Raw genomic sequence first — 20,826 nt, forward strand, 5'->3', positions numbered from 1 at the left:
ATACAACGGCTGCAGATTTTCGTCTCGTGCCAGCTCCGTGCGTGCTCCCCATGTTGTTTCCCTCTTGCGCTCGCCTCAGTCCAGCTCCACGAAAACGATCGATTCAAGAATTCCCAGTGAGCGAGGATATGGGGCGCTTTGAGTTTCATGCGCATACGGACCAACACCTCACATGAACAATCAAATATGCTCTTTTTGTATCCACTGAGCCCGTTTAGAGTTAGTGCGAGCAACAAAACACGCCCTATACACGTTGTGTAGCGTAGTGCATCAACGGCAAATCTCGCGAGGTCAAAAGTTTTCACCCGCAACAGGCCATTTGGTGCCAAAACCTTAAACAGACCTGCCAAGCTCAGATTTCATCCTTCCAGTCATGCATTAATCGTGCTGCCATCTCGGTAAATTTTCAATCATCCACGGTGAAAAACAGTAACAACACTGGGCGAGTAAAAGTCGTCTCCGGAAGTGCTTCTGTACCGGGACGAGGACAAACAGCCGACACTGGATCCCACGGCTTTCCCATCCGAGCTTCACTCCGGTGCCGGCCACGGGAACTCGCACCGCAACAGGCCGAGCAAAGCCATCAACTCCGCCATTGATTGTAGCACAGTTTCAGTCCACTGACTCAGCGAGGGCGGTGGACGAAATAACTCAATCCCTGACGCGTCACATTCAGTTCGTACCGCTGCTTTCAGACGAGGAGTAACTGAACGGAGCAAGGCCCCATCCCATCGCGCTCGCTGTCTTGCACCGACGCACATCGATCGCGTGCCCCTTTCATGCTCCCTCCCTCAAACTATGCTCACACACAACACACCACTCTTGCTCGTTACATTTACCCATAGAAAACAGAAAAGAACAAGGAAATTACTGGACAAACTTTACTGATGCATGATGGTTCATTATTACAGCACAGCGACATTTTTGCCGGCAAACCAGTAGCTAGGCCAGCATTATGCATTATCAACACACAGTAGGATCATGCACCGGACGCTCAAGATCATGATTTACACGCATATAATATATAGTGGTGATCCGCGACATAGTACGACATGATTGATAGGGATGCATGAAGTTCAGGTACATGCTAGGCAGGCGCCATCAGCGGCGGAGGGTGGCTGGAGGGTGGTGGTGGATCATGGGCACTTGGGCCTCTTGCGCGCGCCGTGGCCGGTGGTCTTGTCGCGGTAGCAGGGGCACTCGTCCTTGTTGCCGGCCGTCCCCGACGGCACGCAGTTGCACTCGGCGCAGCATATCCCGCAGTACTTGAGGCAGTCGTCGTGCCGGCTCGCCTTGGAGCACCTCACCCCGCACTTGCCGTCGCAGAACGCTGCTCAAGAGCACACGCACCACCACGGTTAACATCAACACAGGGAAGGGCCGAAGAACTTCAGCATAATGGCGATACATACAGCATCAACACATCACTGAACTGACCTGATCCAGCCGTGGCGGCACGCAGAGACGAGGACGCTAAGAGGAGGACAAGGAGGAGAGCCACAGTGGTGGCGGTGGGGCCAAGCTTCATTGTGGTGTGCTTGAGGTTCTTGGCTCTGGCAGAGCGCTGCTGCCTGCTGGTTGGTGTGAGCTTGAGCCTTGAGAGTAGGGAGCTGGAGGAGTGAGTTGGTACCAGTGTCTTGGGGCATTTGGGGCTATTTATAGGGCCCAAAAGCTTGACAGATCTTGGAATGGCCACAACTATTTTGGACCGTTCATTATTTTTAATCCAAGGGTCAAGAATGAACGCCACGAGAGGTAATAGGTTACTTTTTTTTTGTTTAAATGAGGTAATAGGTTACTGACTGCTTATATTTGGTAAGTATCAGAAAAAGGAAAATCGTAAAAATATTACTCTACTAGCATATATTAGAGCGTCTTAGGAAAAGGAAACTGTTGCATTTCTAATTTATGTGATTAAAACGGAGAAGAAGGAACTTATTGCGTGCCTAACTTATGTGATTAAAGCCATTAAATGCCACAATTTACATGAGAATGTTACAATACCAGAGGATAACATGACATGAGATTAATTTGGAACAATTTCGTTCTTTCTATAACGTACTAATAGTTACTTCTATGGTTAAGTAAAATGGCAAACATCATAGAACAAACGAGACAGCCATCATAGTGATTAGCATGGTTAAGTAAAACGACGAACTTCATAAAACAAAAGAAACATGGTTAAGCAGAACAACATGACACGAGATTAATTATTTTTTGCCGTGGAACGAGAAACTCAGGAAGAGATCCCCCTCCCCTCCCCACGGAAAAGAATTCACAAATCTCAAAGCATCCCTCACCCCCCACTTAAAATCAGGGGGGAGAGAAATTAGATGCTTTGTGATTTGTGAATGCCACGTGTCATTCATTAGGACGGGTCTCACCTGCTAACCGTGAGACCTGGTCTCATATAATCCCCCCCCCCCCACACACACATAATTTTCTCTTCCGACGATTCGACGAGAGATTTGGGAGGAGGATATTCTGCCCGAGGCAAGAGGTGACTGGTTGCGGCCTTCTTAATTTACACATGCTAATTACCTGGCGCCACCATGTAATAGATCTACTCTTTACCCTTTACTTCTCCCCGAGGTGCGAGGGACCATGTTAAAACTACTATCAGAATTCAGTGAGCTTGCACCTGAAAAGCTTTGGCCTTGGGACTTGTTTGCTCTTCTTTTCGCTCAAAGACAGAAAGGAAACTCACTCTGTTTTTGCTCATTTATTTATTAATGGCCTATGTGGCGAACTGGTAGCTAGCAGTGGCACACAGAAATTACTTAGGCTGGTCATAGTGGGGAGTAACTTATACTAGTGTCATATATATGACACTAGTCTAAGTTACTATCTTCATAGTGCAAAGTAACATAGTAGTAGTGTCATAGATGACTAAAAACGTTGTCCCTTGGGATTACTTATACTACAAGCGCTTTCCCACGGGAGCTAGCTGTAACCCAAAATGCAGAAAGCTTGCCCCTTGGACTTACTTATAAAACTTAAAAGCCTGTGTTCAATGCTGGAAAGCTTGTCCCTTGGGATGGCAACAACATCACCACCATTGGCTGCACCGCACTCGTCAAGCCCGTCCTCACTTCTCAAATGATTTATTTCATCATTTCCCTCACCGTTCCAGCAAGCACGCTTCAATATGCCAATAAATTGGAGAAAGCTTTCCTTTGCTCCGGATCAGATAAGACTACCAGAGCGAAGTGTAAGGTGACCTGGGAGGTTGTATGTCGGTCACTTGAGTATGGGGGCCTCAGTGTGCTTAATTGACAAATTTGCTCGTGCCCTTCGTCTTCGACGGCCGTGGTACGAATGGAAGGAGCCAACCAAATTGTGGATGGGCATGGGAAACCCATGTGATGATGAGGACTTAAAACTTCTTTTATGCATCCGCCACCATCACCGTGTGCAATGGCACAAAAAACCTCTTTCGGGGTTCCCCTTGGCTTATTGGGCGTAAGCCTATGGACATCGCCCTGCTCATCCATGACGCCTCCACGAGGAAAAAATGGAAGGGGTGTGAGGCTGTTCGGGAGAACACTTGGATCTCCAAGATCAGCCACGCCACCATTGTTTCCGTTTAGCACATCCAACAATTCTTTGTCCTGTGGGTGCTGATTAATGATTTCCACATCGATGACCAACGGGAAGATGACATTTTGTGGAAGCATACAAAGAGTGGGCACTACTCCGCGGCCTCGGCTTATAGGGCTCGATTCCTAGGGAGGATCCTATCCCCTTTGGACTTCATGGTTTGGAAGGCTTGGGTGCCATCAAAGGTCAATTTTTTTGATTGGCTATCCATCCAAAATCGGGTTTGGACCGTGGACAGGTTGGCCAAATTGTGGGTTGTGTCCCCTTTGCAAAAGGGTTCAAGAATCCGGCGCTCACTTGCTCTACAATTGTCTATTCACCTTGAGGCTTTGGAACTTGGTTAAAGACTGGCTCCACCTTAACTATATTGATACCTCCTCTTGGCATCTGGACAACTCCATTGAGGACTAGTGGAGTAAGTGCGCCGGTGATAGCTCTCCGAATAGAAAAGCAATGGGCTCCCTCATAATGCTTGTCACTTGGGCAATTTGGAACGAGCGCAACGCTAGGGTCTTCCGTTAATATTGCTCAACCTTATCAAGGAGGAGGTAAGACTTTTTTTGAGAAAACTCTACTTTATTCATTTGTAATAAGTAGTACATCGTTTGTGAGGATCATTACAAATTCATTTAAGGCTCCTCAAACGAATCGGAAGTCAACAAAAATCTAGCTAATCTAGCAAGCTCATGAGCTACTTTATTTGCTTCCCCGTTACAGCGCTCAAATCTAGTAGTAGCAAAATCACAAGCATAATGAAAACAATCATCGAAGATTGCTGCCGCCGCACACGCCAACTGTCCTCCATCATTCACAGTATCAATCACCTCCATATTATCCGAATTTATAATAAGGCGATTGCATCCCGCCCGTTGCGCCAGTGTTAGACCGAATTTTAGAGCTAAAGCTTCCGCCATCAACACATCTGCGGAAAAATCTATTTTCTCATTCCCTCCAGCTATGAGCTTGCCTTTGTCCTCTCGAAGGACTGCTCCCATGGAGCCACTAAGAAGATCGTGATCAAAAGAAGCATCAAAATTAAGTTTAACGAAACCTCTTGGAGGACAAGAACAACTCTCCTTTTTCATCGACGCCTTGGGGGATAATGCATTAACAAAAAATTTGGTCAGAGCAAGAATCCTCATTGAGATCTGAGTTACATTTTGAGTTTTCTCACTATGTACCAACTTTCTTTTTTTCCACCATATATACCATGCTGAAATAGCAATCATCTCACGTACAATGTGGTAACCCAATATCCACAAATCTTGATCTGGTAGGAGTAGTAGATACTCCAACACCGCCTCTCCCGCACGGTCCACTTCACAAGCATTATCAATAATATCATCCATCCCCAGCCTTTTCCAGACCTCCTTTGCTTTACTACAGTGGAAGAGCATATGTTTTGTATCTTCTAAGCTCTCCGAGCAAGTGGGGGTAGATGGGTGAAACCTTCATATGTCTATTTGCTAGTGTAACTCGGCATGAGATTGTACCATGTAGCGTACGCCATACGAAATTTTTAACTTGTGCCAGACAAGCTAACTTCCATATCTTACTCCAAATAGGGTTAAGTGCGGTTCGCCCCATCCCATTAGAGTGTTTTAGTTTGGTTCCATACTGGTGATCCCACTCCATAAAATAGGCTGATCGAACTGAGAAAATACCAATTTTTGTATAATTCCAGGCAATGGAATCTTGCATATCATGTTGCAGTAGGGGAATTGAAAGAATCCTTTGTACATCAATTGGCCACATAGTTTGTTCAATCAGGTATTCATCCCAATTATTAGAAGCAAGATCAATAAGATCACCTACCTTAGTTAACATATTACCTCCCTTAGGCGTTATAATTTTTCTAGTTGCATAGCTTAGGATCCAGACATCTTTCCAAATATTTATGTTGTGTCCGTTCCCTGCTCATCAAATATAGTCACGTTTTAGTGTATTTGTGCCTTCCATGATACTTTGCCATGTAAAGGAAGAGCCTTTATTTAACTTCACATTTAACAGATCACCATCGGGGTAATACTTTGCCTGTACGATAGAAGCGCATAAGGAATCAGGATTATCCAACAGACGCCATGCCCGTTTGGCGAGTAACGCCAAATTAAAATAGTGGATATCACGAAATCCCATTCCTCCTTGACTTTTAGGAACACACAATTTCCACCAGGACATCCAATGCATAATCTTCTTATTCTCCTCGTCTCCCCACCAGAAATGCGCTATCGCGTCAATGATTCCTTTACAATTTTTAAAGGAATTTTAAAGACTGACATTGCATAGGTAGGTATGGCTTGGATCACAGCCTTGAGCAGGATCTCCTTTCCCCCGGTAGATAGTAATTTTTCCTTCCAGCCACTGATTCTCTTGACAACACGCTCAATTAAAAATTGGAAACAGTTTATTTTATCTATCCCCACATTTTTTGGCAGACCTAGATATTTATTACTAAGGGCCTCCGTCATTATATTCAGTGTTGTGCAAAGTTGTGCTGTAATCTCCACCTTCGTGTTGGGACTGAAGAAAATACTGGAGTTTTCAACGCTAACTAATTGTCCCAATGCCTCGCAATATAGATTGAGCGCAACTTTTAGAGTTTCCGCACTTTGTTTGTTGGCTTTCATAAGAATCAATGAATGATCCACAAAAAGAAGGTTTATTGTCGGTGGGGCGTCTCTACCTACTCTTACACCTGAGATTTTTCCATTTTCCTCCGCATGTGTCAGTAGGGCATTCAAGCCTTCAGTACACAACAAGAAAAGGTATGGTGACAACGGGTCACCCTGTCGCAAGCCTCTTGTAGGCTTGAAACTCTCACTTTTCTTGGTATTAATCCTAACTCTGTATTCAACTGTTGAGATGCATTACATAATAAGTTCACCCATTCTTGATGGAAGCCTAGTCTCAACATAATTTCTTTCAGGAAAGGCCACTCTATTCTACCATAAGCTTTGTGCATATCAAGTTTTATAGCACACAGACCTTCTCTACCTTCTCTCTTATTCTTGATTGTGTGAAAACATTCATAAGCTACTAGAATATTATCCGTGATGAGTCTGCCAGGCATGAAGGCACTTTGAGTGGGGCTGATAACCTCTGGCAGGAAGACCTTTAAACGAGAAGCCGCCATCTTTGCAATTATTTTGTATACCACATACATAAGCTTATTGGCCTAAATTGGGTTACCTTTTCCGGTGAGTTAACCTTTGGAATCATCACAATTGCAGTATCGTTCCAACCGACCGGGATGGTACATGTATTGATTGCTTGCAGCACCTCCTCTATCAGGTCATCACCTAGCATGGGCCAGAATCTCTTATAGAAGATAGCATGTAGACCATCTGGACCTGGGGCTTTTAGGCCCCCAATATCGAACAACACCTTGTGAACATCTTCGACAGTGTAAGGGGCTAAAAGATCATTGTTCATCTCAATGGAAACTCTCCTATGAACAAGGGACAAAACCTCTTGGTTTGGTTGTTGAACTTCCGACGTGAATAGTTTTGAAAAGAACCAGTGATGTAATCCTTCAACTCGTTATCTTCCTTCCAGACCCCCGAGTCATCTAGTAATTTTTAATATTATTCCTTTTCTTTCTGGCCGTGGTTGTGTTATGGAAAAATGACGTGTTACGATCCCCGTGCATCAACCAATTCGCATGGCGTCTCTGAACCTAGAAGATTTCCTCTTGGTCCAAGAGGTTCTTGATTACCACCATAATTGCCTTCTGACAACAGTGGGATTCAGTGTTCATCTGACCCTTAAGAATTTCATGGTCCCGGTTGTGCAAATCGGCATGCACGGCTCTCGTTCGGTCTACAAGGGAAGGGCCAATGCCTGCTAACTTTACTCTTTCCCAGATACCTTAACAATTTCATTAACAGTCTCTTCCTTTAGCCATTTAGCTTCAAATTGTTTTACACTCCCCGTTGGTTGTCTAAAAATGTTATCATCCAGATAGTTCATATCCAGGACCAGCGGACGGTGGTCAGAGTGAACATATTCTTCGTTGGTCACTGCTGCATGAGGAAATTTATGAGCCCACCCTACACTGCACACTGCACGGTCAAGACGCTCTCGAATATCACCTCTACTCCAAGTAAAAGGATCGCTGATGTATTCTAAATACTCCATCCCACAGTCCATAAGACATTCACGGAATTCCCTCATCATACCATTTAGTCTTGCGTTACTACCCTCTTTCTCCGAAGTATATAACATTTCATTAAAGTTGTAACAGCCCAAAAATCGGGTTATCATTTTTTGCGATGTTATTCCTTCCAAGCATTCTTTTCAAAATCTTTCTCCGGAGTTTGCTAGATGATTCTGAGAATCCAGGCCATTTTCAACCTTTCAAAACCTTGCCTCTACCTTTGATGTTGGGCAAGACCTCATTTGCATCATCTCAAACTCCATCAAAATCCATCAAAACCCTAATTCCAAATTCTTGGAATTTGAATCCTGCCTTTGTGATTACAAAGGAGCCATCATTTCCTTTGCTCTACTGATCTTCCAAATATTCTCAGAGATCCTCCTACACCTGCAAACCAGGGATATGAAAAAATATTGCTAAGTCATATGCAATATTTTCCATTTGGAATTTGTCCCTTCTTTTGTCTTTTTGAGGAATAAAATCCAGAGGCATAGCTAGACATCTCTAAAATTCATGAAAATTTGGGGAGATGATATTTATGCCTATTCCAATCTCTGGCAAAATTATTGGCCATAATTAAATAAGGAAAACTCCCTTTTCCTATTTTAAGCCAATATTCCATTTCTGCCACTTTCTAAAGGAACTACCATTTTTATAGCCAGGAAAATTCCCAAATAATTTGTGGAGGTTGTCCTTGCTACATCTTCACTAGTTCTATCCTAAACCGTTGTTCCATAGTTCAAAATTTTGGTACATGATCCAATGCAAGTTTCTACCTTGTCTAAAATTTTGCAAAGGAAGTGCTAGATTCCTAACTCCTTTTTGGCTGAAATTTTGCATGGTGGTTAATATTGTTAACTCACTACTCCAAACCAAACTTCAGCTCAATCCATCAATCCAATCCCCCCTTGCAATTTTTTCAAGTTTCTGTACAGGTTGCTTGTCTGTGAAGGAAGTGCCCTCATGGATGATCAAAATGAGCTAAAACTTTTTCCAGCAGTCTCTAATGATTATATAATCACTCTCCACCAAATATCAGCTCATTCTACTTAGCCATTTTCTCCCAGCACCCTCATTTGTATTTCTGGTCAGCTGGGTAGGTTGCACCTGAAGTACCAGCTAGACTCATCTTTTTGGCCTAATATTTTGGCACACTGGTCACCTTATTAGATGCGAACTCTCACCCAAATCTCGTGTCTAATGGAGCTATGCACTGCCCAATATTTATATCAAACAGGTTGCTGTTGTTTTGGACTTGAGCAACATGCAGTCACACCATGAGCCCTATGTGTTGTATCTTTGCTCAAAACCTCTAGTGGGGGAGTGATCTACTCGCTAGACATATCCAGGCCGACCAAAACGCGTGTCTGTGCCATATTCATGCAGTGACCACGCGTAGAGCGCACGCGTTGCATGCACTGTGGGTACACTGTGTCTCTGGAGCCCATGGGTAGGTCCACTCGGTCGGCCTGGCATGTCCAAGAGCCCCCCTCGGTGTCCTCTTCCCCCTGGACCCCTCTCCCCCTCCGTTTTCTTCCCCGACGAGCCGTCATCGTCGCCGCACAGTACGCGCCCGTGTGCGCCGTCGCCTTCATCTGCCATGTACTCTTCCTCCTCGTGACCCTGGGCGCTGCTCGTCTCCGTGACCCTCTACAGCTCATCCGCTCCCCCCTCGTCGCGTTCTCCCCCTTCCCATAACCTCTGAGCACGACAGAGCCGCAACCGGACTCGCCCGACGACAACTGGCTCGGGTGCCCTCTGTTGGGCAATGTAGCAGAATTTTAAAATTTTCTACGCATCACCAAGATCAATCTATGGAGTCATCTAGCAACGAGGGAGAGGGGAGTGCGTCTACATACCCTTGTAGACCGCGCACGGAAGCGTTCAAGAGAACGGGGTTGATGGAGTCGTACTCATCGTGATCCAAATCACCGATGACCTAGCGCCGAACGGACGGCACCTCCGCGTTCAACACACGTACGGTTGGGAAGACGTCTCCTCCAACTTGATCCAGCAAGGGGGAAGGAGAGGTTGATGGAGATCCAATAGCACGACGGCGTGGTGGTGGAAACTACGGCGATCTCGGTAGGGCTTCGCCGAGCACTGCGAGAAGGAGAGGTGTCACGGGAGGGAGAGGGAGGCGCCAAGGGTTAGGGTGCGGCTGCCCTCCACCCCCACTATTTATAGGACCCCTAGGGGGGCGCCGGCCCTAGGAGATGCCATCTCCAAGGGGGGCGGCGGCCAAGGGGGGTGGAGTGCCCCCCAAGCCAAGTGGGGCGCCCCCACCCCTAGGGTTTCCAACCCTAGGCGCAGGGGAGGCCCATGGGGGGGGCACACCAGCCCATCTGGGGCTGGTTCCCCTCCCACTTCAGCCCATGGGGCCCTACGGGATAGGTGGCCCCACCCGATGGACCCCCGGGACCCTTCCGGTGGTCCCGGTACAATACCGATTACCCCGAAAACCTTCCTGATGGCCGAAACTTGACTTCCTATATATAAATCTTCACCTCCGGACCATTCCGGAACTCCTCGTGACATTCGGGATCTCATCTGGGACTCCGAACAACTTTCGGGTTACCGTATACTAATATCTCAACAACCCTAGCATCACCGAACCTTAAGTGTGTAGACCCTACGGGTTCGGGAGACACGCATACATGATCGAGACGACTCTCCGGTCAATAACCAACAACGGGATCTGGATACCCATGTTGGCTCCCACATGCTCCTCGATGATCTCATCGGATGAACCACGATGTCGAGGATTCGATCAATCCCGTATACAATTCCCTTTGTCAATCGGTACGTTACTTGCCCGAGACTCGATCGTCAGTATCCCAATACCTCGTTCAATCTCGTTACTGGCAAGTCACTTTACTCATACCGTAAAGCATGATCCCGTGATCAACCACTTGGTCACATTGAGCTCATTATGATGATGCATTACCGAGTGGGCCCAGAGATACCTCTCCGTCATACGGAGTGACAAATCCCAGTCTCGATTCGTGCCAACCCAACAGACACTTTCGGAGATACCCGTAGTGTACCTTTATAGTCACCCAGTTACGTTGTGACGTTTGGCACACCCAAAGCACTCCTACGGTATCCGGGAGTTGCACAATCTCATGGTCTAAGGAAATGATACTTAACATTCGGAAAAGCTATAGCAAACGAACTACACGATCTTTGAGCTATGCTTAGGATTGGGTCTTGTCCATCACATCATTCTCCTAATGATGTGATCCCGTTATCAATGACATCCAATGTCCATAGTCAGGAAACCATGACTATCTTTTGATCAACGAGCTAGTCAACTAGAGGCTCACTAGGGACGTGTTGTGGTCTATGTATTCACACATGTATTACGATTTCCGGATAACACAATTATAGCATGAACAATAGACAATTATCATGAACAAAGAAATATAATAATAACCATTTTATTATTGCCTCTAGGGCATATTTCCAACAGTCTCCCACTTGCACTAGAGTCAATAGTCTAGTTACATTGTGATGAATCGAACACCCATGCAGTTCTGGTGTTGATCATGTTTTGCTCTAGGGAGAGGTTTAGTCAACGGATCTGCCACATTCAGGTCCGTATGTACTTTACAAATATCTATGTCTCCATTTTGAACACTTTCACGAATGGAGTTGAAGCGACGCTTGATATGCCTGGTCTTCCTGTGAAACCTGGGCTCCTTGGCAAGGGCAATAGCTCCAGTGTTGTCACAGAAGAGAGTCATCGGGCCCGACGCATTGGGTATGACTCCTAGGTCGGTAATGAACTCCTTCACCCAGATTGCCTCTTGTGCTGCCTCCGAGGCTGCCATGTACTCCGCTTCACATGTAGATCCCGCCACAACGCTTTGCTTGCAACTGCACCAGCTTACTGCCCCACCATTCAAAATATACACGTATCCGGTTTGTGACTTAGAGTCATCCAGATCTGTGTCGAAGCTAGCATCGACGTAACCCTTTACGACGAGCTCTTCGTCACCTCCATAAACGAGAAACATATCCTTAGTCCTCTTCAGGTACTTCAGGATATTCTTGACCGCTGTCCAGTGTTCCATGCCGGGATTACTTTGGTACCTTCCTACCAAACTTACGGCAAGGTTTACATCAGGTCTGGTACACAGCATAGCATACATGATAGACCCTATGGCCGAGGCATAGGGGACGACACTCATCTTTTCTCTATCTTCTGCCGTGGTCGGGCATTGAGCCGTGCTCAATCTCGTACCTTGCAATACAGGCAAGAACCCCTTCTTTGACTGATCCATATTGAACTTCTTCAATATCTTGTCAAGGTACGTACTCTGTGAAAGACCAATGAGGCGTCTCGATCTATCTCTATAGATCTTGATGCCTAATATGTAAGCAGCTTCTCCAAGATCCTTCATTGAAAAACACTTGTTCAAGTAGGCCTTTATGCTTTCCAAGAATTCTATATCATTTCCCATCAACAGTATGTCATCCACATACAATATGAGAAATGCTACAGAGCTCCCACTCACTTTCTTGTAAATGCAGGCTTCTCCATAAGTCTGCGTAAACCCAAACGCTTTGATCATCTCATCAAAACGAATGTTCCAACTCCGAGATGCTTGCACCAGCCCATAAATCGAGCGTTGGAGCTTGCACACCTTGTCAGCATTCTTAGGATCGACAAAACCTTCCGGCTGCATCATATACAATTCTTCCTTAAGGAAACCATTAAGGAATGCCGTTTTGACGTCCATTTGCCATATCTCATAATCATAGAATGCGGCAATTGCTAACATGATTCGGACGGACTTCAGCTTCGCTACGGGTGAGAAAGTCTCATCGTAGTCAACCCCTTGAACTTGTCGATAACCCTTAGCGACAAGCCGAGCTTTATAGATGGTTACATTACCATCCGCGTCTGTCTTCTTCTTAAAGATCCATTTATTTTCTATGGCTCGCCGATCATCGGGCAAGTCAGTCAAAGTCCATACTTCGTTTTCATACATGGATCCTATCTCGGATTTCATGGCTTCCAGCCATTTGTCGGAATCTGGGCCCGCCATCGCTTCTTCATAGTTCGAAGGTTCACCGTTGTCTAACAACATGATTTCCAAGACAGGGTTGCCGTACCACTCTGGTGCGGAACGTGTCCTTGTGGACCTACGAAGTTCAGTAGCAACTTGATCTGAAGTTTCATGATCATCATCATTAACTTCCTCTCTAGTCGGTGCAGGCACCTCAGGAACATTTTCTTGAGCTGCGCCACTTACCGGTTCAAGAGGTAATACTTCATCAAGTTCTACTTTCCTCCCACTTATTTCTTTCGAGAGAAACTCTTTCTCTAGAAAGGATCCATTCTTGGCAACAAAGATCTTGCCTTCGGATCTGAGGTAGAAGGTATACCCAATAGTTTCTTTAGGGTATCCTATGAAGACGCATTTTTCCGACTTGGGTTCGAGCTTTTCAGGTTGAAGTTTCTTGACATAAGCATCGCATCCCCAAACTTTTAGAAACGACAGCTTAGGTTTCTTCCCAAACCATAATTCATACGGTGTCGTCTCAACGGATTTCGACGGAGCCCTATTTAAAGTGAATGCGGCAGTCTCTAAAGCATAGCCCCAAAATGACAGCGGTAAATCGGTAAGAGACATCATAGATCGCACCATATCCAATAGAGTGCGATTACGACGTTCGGACACACCATTACGCTGAGGTGTTCCAGGCGGCGTGAGTTGTGAAACTATTCCACATTTCCTTAAGTGTGTGCCAAATTCGTGACTCAAGTATTCTCCCCCACGATCTGATCGCAAGAACTTGATTTTCCTGTCACGTTGATTCTCGACCTCACTCTGAAATTCCTTGAACTTTTCAAAGGTCTCAGACTTGTGTTTCATTAAGTAGACATACCCATATCTACTCAAGTCATCAGTGAGGGTGAGAACATAACGATAGCCACCGCGAGCCTCAACACTCATTGGACCGCACACATCAGTATGTATGATTTCCAATAAGTTGGTTGCTCGCTCCATTGTTCCTGAGAACGGAGTCTTGGTCATTTTACCCATGAGGCATGGTTCGCACGTGTCAAATGATTCGTAATCAAGAGACTCCAAAAGTCCATCTGCATGGAGCTTCTTCATGCGTTTGACACCTATGTGACCAAGGCGGCAGTGCCACAAGTATGTGGGACTATCATTATCAACCTTACATCTTTTGGTATTCACACTATGAATATGTGTAACATTACGCTCGAGATTCATTAAGAATAAACCATTCACCAGCGGAGCATGACCATAAAACATATCTCTCATATAAATAGAACAACCATTATTCTCGGATTTAAATGAGTAGCCATCTCGAATTAAACGAGATCCTGATACAATGTTCATGCTCAAAGCTGGCACTAAATAACAATTATTGAGGTTTAAAACTAATCCCGTAGGTAAATGTAGAGGCAGCGTGCCGACGGCGATCACATCGACCTTGGAACCATTCCCGACGCGCATCGTCACCTCGTCCTTCGCCAGTCTCCGCTTATTCCGCAGCTCCTGCTTTGAGTTACAAATGTGAGCAACCGCACCGGTATCAAATACCCAGGAGCTACTACGAGTACTGGTAAGGTACACATCAATTACATGTATATCACATATACCTTTAGTGTTGCCGGCCTTCTTGTCCGCTAAGTATTTGGGGCAGTTCCGCTTCCAGTGACCACTTCCCTTGCAATAAAAACACTCAGTCTCAGGCTTGGGTCCATTCTTTGACTTCTTCCCGGCAGCTTGCTTACCGGGCGCGGCAACTCCCTTGCCGTCCTTCTTGAAGTTCTTTTTACCCTTGCCTTTCTTGAACTTAGTGGTTTTATTCACCATCAACACTTGATGTTCCTTTTTGATTTCCACCTCCTGCTGATTTCAGCATTGAATATACCTCAGGAATGGTCTTTTCCATCCCCTGCATATTGAAGTTCATCACAAAGCTCTTGTAGCTCGGTGGAAGCGACTGAAGGATTCTGTCAATGACCGCGTCATCCGGGAGATTAACTCCCAGCTGAGTCAAGCGGTTATGCAACCCAGACATTTTGAGTATGTGCTCACTGACAGAACTATTTTCCTCCATCTTACAACTGAAGAACTTGTCGGAGACTTCATATCTCTCGACCCGGGCATGAGCTTGGAAAACCATTTTCAGCTCTTCGAACATCTCATATGCTCCGTGTCTCTCAAAACGCTTTTGGAGCCCCGGTTCTAAGCTGTAAAGCATGCCGCACTGAACGAGGGAGTAATCATCAGCACGTGACTGCCAAGCGTTCATAACGTCTTGGTTCTCTGGGATGGGTGCGTCACCTAGCGGTGCTTCTAGGACATAATCTTTCTTGGCAGCTATGAGGATGATCCTCAGGTTCCGGACCCAGTCCGTATAGTTGCTGCCATCATCTTTCAGCTTGGTTTTCTCTAGGAACGCGTTGAAGTTGAGGGCAACATTAGCGTGGGCCATTTGATCTACAAGACATAGTGTAAAGATTTTAGACTAAGTTCATGATAATTAAGTTCATCTAATCAAATTATTCAATGAACTCCCACTCAGATAGACATCCCTCTAGTCATCTAAGTGAAACATGATCCGAGTCAACTAGGCCGTGTCCGATCATCACGTGAGACGGACTAGTCAACATCGGTGAACATCTTCATGTTGATCGTATCTTCTATACGACTCATGCTCGACCTTTCGGTCTTCCGTGTTCCGAGGCCATGTCTGTACATGCTAGGCTCGTCAAGTCAACCTAAGTGTATTGCGTGTGTAAATCTGGCTTACACCCGTTGTATTCGAACGTTAGAATCTATCACACCCGATCATCACGTGGTGCTTCGAAACAACGAACCTTCGCAACGGTGCACAGTTAGGGGGAACACTTTCTTGAAATTATTACGAGGGATCATCTTATTTAAGCTACCGTCGTTCTAAGCAAATAAGATGTAAAACATGATAAACATCACATGCAATCAAATAGTGACATGATATGGCCAATATCATTTGCTCCTTTTGATCTCCATCTTCGGGGCTTCATGATCATCGTTGTCACCGGCATGACACCATGATCTCCATCATCATGATCTCCATCATCGTGTCTTCTTGAAGTTGTCTCGTCATCTATTACTTCTACTACTATGGCTAACGCTTTAGCAATAAAGTAAAGTAATTACATGACATTTATGTTGACACGCAGGTCATAAATAAATTAAGAAAACTCCTATGGCTCCTGTCGGTTGTCATACTCATCGACATGCAAGTCGTGATTCCTATTACAAGAACATGATCAATCTTATACATCACATATATCATTCATCACATCCTTTTGGCCATATCACATCACACGGCACATGCTGCAAAAACAAGTTAGACGTCCTCTAATTGTTGTTGCAAGTTTTTACGTGGCTGCTATAGGTTTCTAGCAAGAACGTTTCTTACCTACGCCAAAACCACAACATGATATGCCAATTTCTATTTACCCTTCATAAGGACCCTTTTCATCGAATCCGATCCGACTAAAGTGGGAGAGACAGACACCCGCTAGCCACCTTATGCAACTAGTGCATGTCAATCGGTGGAACCAGTCTCACGTAAGCGTACGTGTAAGGTCGGTCCGGGCCGCTTCATCCCACGATGCCGCCGAATCAAGATAAGACTAGCAACAGCAAGCAAATTGACAATATCCACGCCCACAACTGCTTTGTGTTCTACTCGTGCATAGAAACTACGCATAGACCTAGCTCATGATGCCAAAGTTGGGGAACGTAACTGAATTTTAAAATTTTCTACGCATCACCAAGATCAATCTATGGAGTCATCTAGCAACGAGGGAGAGGGGAGTGCATCTACATACCCTTGTAGATCGCGCACGGAAGCGTTCAAGAGAACGGGGTTGATGGAGTCATACTCATCATGATCCAAATCACCGATGACCTAGCGCCGAACGGACGGCACCTCCGCGCTCAACACACGTACGGTTGGGAAGACGTCTCCTCCAAATTGATCCAGCAAGGGGGAAGGAGAGGTTGATGGAGATCCAGCAGCACGACGGCATGGTGGTGGAAACTACGGCGATCTCGGCAGGGCTTCGCCGAGCACTGCGAGAAGGAGAGGTGTCACGGGAGGGAGAGGGAGGCGCCAAGTGTTAGGGTGCGGCTGCCCTCCCTCCCCCCACTATTTATAGGACCCCTAGGGGGGGAGCTGGCCCTAGAATATGCCATCTCCAAGGGGGGCGGCGGCCAAGGGGGGTGGACTGCCCCCCAAGCCAAGTGGGGCGCCCCCACCCCTAGGGTTTCCAACCCTAGGCGCAGGGGACACCCATGGGGGGGGGGGAAGGGGGCGCACCAGCCCATATGGGGCTGGTTCCCCTCCCACTTCATCCCATGGGGCCCTCCGGGATAGGTGGCTCCACCCGGTGGACCCCCGGGACCCTTCTGGTGGTCCCGGTACAATACCGATTACCCCGAAAACCTTCCCGATGGCCGAAACTTGACTTCCTATATATAAATCTTCACCTCCGGACCATTCCGGAACTCCTCGTGACGTCCGGGATCTCATCCGGGACTCCGAACAACTTTCGGGTTACCGTATACTAATATCTCAACAACCCTAGCGTCACCGAACCTTAAGTGTGTAGACCCTACGGGTTCGGGAGACACGCAAACATGACCGAGACGACTCTCCGGTCAATATCAAACAACGGGATCTGGATACCCATGTTGGCTCCCACATGCTCCTCGATGATCTCATCGGATGAACCACGATGTCGAGGATTCGATCAATCCCGTATACAATTCCCTTTGTCAATCGGTACGTTACTTGCCCGAGACTCGATCGTCGGTATCCCAATACCTCGTTCAATCTCGTTACCGGCAAGTCACTTTACTCGTACCGTAATGCATGATCCCGTGATCAACCACTTTGTCACATTGAGCTCATTATGATGATGCATTACCGAGTGGGCCCAGAGATACCTCTCCGTCATACGGAGTGACAAATCCCAGTCTCGATTCGTGCCAACCCAACAGACACTTTCGGAGATACCCGTAGTGTACCTTTATAGTCACCCAGTTACGTTGTGACGTTTGGCACACCCAAAGCACTCCTACGGTATCCGGGAGTTGCACAATCTCATGGTCTAAGGAAATGATACTTGACATTCGGAAAAGCTATAGCAAACGAACTACACGATCTTTGAGCTATGCTTAGGATTGGGTCTTGTCCATCACATCATTCTCCTAATGATGTGATCCCGTTATCAATGACATCCAATGTCCATAGTCAGGAAACCATGACTATCTTTTGATCAACGAGCTAGTCAACTAGAGGCTCACTAGGGACGTGTTGTGGTCTATGTATTCACACATGTATTACGATTTCCGGATAACACAATTATAGCATGAACAATAGACAATTATCATGAACAAAGAAATATAATAATAACCATTTTATTATTGCCTCTAGGGCATATTTCCATCACCCTCGCCCCGACTATTTACAGCTCGCCCGTGACCCTTTCGAGCTCACCAGGAGTCCCTCCCCTTCTCTACTCACCTCCCCGAGCCACCCATTCCTCCCCGGAGTCCCTCTCTGATTCTGGCGACCTCGTGCTTCCCCCTCTGTTCCTCCACCATCCTTGCGTCACCTAGAGTCTGGCGAGCCCCTCCAGCGCTCGTCCCCTTCCTCTCCCCCACCGGAGCGCTCTACTCACCGGCGACCGAAGCCCCTCTTAGCCGCAGGCACTGCTGCGTCCTCTACAGTGCTCCTCGGCGGTAGAGCTCGCCTCCATCCGAAGCACCTTCTTCTCTTGAACACCTGGGTAGGCCGCACTCCTCCTATGGTGGCCGGACGCGTCGGCAATCATCATTGGGGTGGGCACCTCCCTCTGCCAGGCTCGCGCTCGAGCGAGAGGAAGGAGAAGACCGGCCAGGCGAACCCCTCCTCGCGGGACCCACCTATCGGCGAGAGGAGGGTGTGGCCCAGCTCGCCACGTCGGATAAGTGGAGGCGCCCTCCCGCGAAGTGGTCTCCCCGCGCTGAAGACGTATTTCCGCGGAATACGTTTTTTGTTATCAGCCTCCTGCGTCGAATCCTTTATATTGTGAACGTTCACCCGTTAGCAGCAGAAATGGACGTATTTTTATTCGATTTTTGCCTAACGAACGAACGTGCACAACTTTTCGACTGTAACTCCGACTGAGGTGATTCTAGCGCTCATGTTCTCTGTTCGTCGAGCTCTTTCCGATGGCACCATTTTCATAAATGTTTGCACATTCTAAAAATACCCATTTTACCCTTGCCGTATATCCAGCCCCTCTGAGAGGGAATCTTTTTCCAGCAAATTCTTCCGTGAGGTGATCACACTTCTTCCTAAAGTATTCCTCGACCCCCAGGCAAGCTAACCTCTTATCATGTCCCCCGAACTTGCATGTTGACTTTCCTTGCACCCTGTGTGTGTGTAGCTACAGTATGTTCATATTATGTTTCCGTCTGCATTTCTATAATGTGTGTTATATGTTCGTATTGTTTGCCATGTCATGCCTGTACTTCATGATATCATTTGCATGTTAGCTAGAATACTTTTATTTGGTTATATCATGTTGATACTTTGATCTCGTCTCATGCCATGTTTATTAGTGCTAATATGATCATGTTACATTGTTGATATGCTTGTATCATGTATTGCCCTGCCTCCTATGCTCTAGCTGTCAATTGAGAAGCTTGGTATTATTTGGTTGTTAATGCATTTGTATGTTACATGCTCATTGACGCTTTCATGTTAATGATGCTCATAATGTTGATGATGATGGAGTGGTTAAGAAAAATGACTTAATAATAACAACCTCCTCCGTCATCGATGGGATCAAGTTATAGTGCCATCGAGCCGAGCTTTTTTAGTGCAGCCACACTTGCCTTTATGGGAGGCCTTAATGCGGTCTATTGGCATGCCTCTCGCTGGTGCCTCCCACTAGGGAAGGTTATGTGCGCACGCTATCCTGGCCCGGTAGGCGGCAATAACCTTGTGTGCCCGTGTTTGGTATTGAGCTCATGTCCCCGTTTGGGACGGTTTTGTTTTGCCAAGACGGTGGCAGTTGGATGTTCGGAGTGGCATCCAGGCCACCCATGACTTAGCCCAAAGGGGAGTTGGTCGGAGTGGCCAGGAGAGTGTCTTGGCAATAGATCAGTTTCATCGAAACACCGTTGGTCCACCCGAATCGGAGCACGAGGCCATGGGTTTGTGGTGTGGGGTATAGTGTGCTAACCTCTGTAGATTGTATTTAATCTATCGATAGCCGCATCCTCGGATATGGTCACAAGTTTGTACTAGGTCACACTATCGGGTCTTGATCGAAATGGAGGACAAACCTAATATAATGAATATGTGATTAAGAATGTGATATAAAGAATGTGGTGAATCAGACTATGAGATAGTCGCGAGAAGTCACAGAGTTGTTTCGGGCATGATCACGGGATGAGATCTCGGTGAGTCATGAGTTGGCCCAGAGGGGCAGTGGGAGAGTAAGTGATTGATAATACTGTAATTCTTCACGGGAGGTAATGGTAGTTTACTTTCCAGCATAGTTCATGCATATATCCATGTCTGTAGATACATCTATGCCATGCTATGATTGAAATGCCATGTTATGCTATGCTATGCCCTGATATGTCATGTTCTGATATTGCCATAATATGCTATGATATGTCAATGCTTAGTTTGATCCATGCTCGTTGTTGATATCATGCCATGCTTAGTTATTGTTATGAGGTAAATTCTTGCATGCGCTCGGTACTTGATTTGTCTTCTGCTTGTTTGGATGATATTTATTTGGTTGTCTTGCGAGTACATTCAAAGTACTCACCTGGCCTTGCACGTGGCTAGATTGCAGGAGGAGACTTGTCGCGCTAGGTCATAACCTTGCCAGTCCTATGAGTTGTGGAGCCCAGCCAGAGTCGTCATTCTGCCAAACCAAGACTTCCGCCGCCATTTAGATAGCCTTAGAGCTATGCCACACATTGTGTTCATCAATGATGTAATGATCCATGTCATTTAAT

General features: G+C 46.3%; 1 protein-coding gene across 1 annotated transcript; it reads right to left on the minus strand.

Moving 5' to 3' along the window:
* Positions 1-856: 856 nt before the first annotated feature.
* LOC123107863 (peamaclein) lies at positions 857-1,627 on the minus strand. The gene is made up of 2 exons (XM_044529766.1): positions 1,438-1,627; positions 857-1,330 (listed from the first exon to the last, which is right to left on the minus strand). The coding sequence occupies exons 1-2, from the start codon at positions 1,526-1,528 to the stop codon at positions 1,137-1,139; spliced, it is 285 nt and encodes a 94-aa protein (XP_044385701.1). The 5' UTR covers positions 1,529-1,627; the 3' UTR covers positions 857-1,136.
* Positions 1,628-20,826: the final 19,199 nt, after the last annotated feature.

The sequence above is a fragment of the Triticum aestivum genome, chromosome 5A (assembly GCF_018294505.1).
Source record: "Triticum aestivum cultivar Chinese Spring chromosome 5A, IWGSC CS RefSeq v2.1, whole genome shotgun sequence".
NCBI lineage: Eukaryota > Viridiplantae > Streptophyta > Magnoliopsida > Poales > Poaceae > Triticum > Triticum aestivum.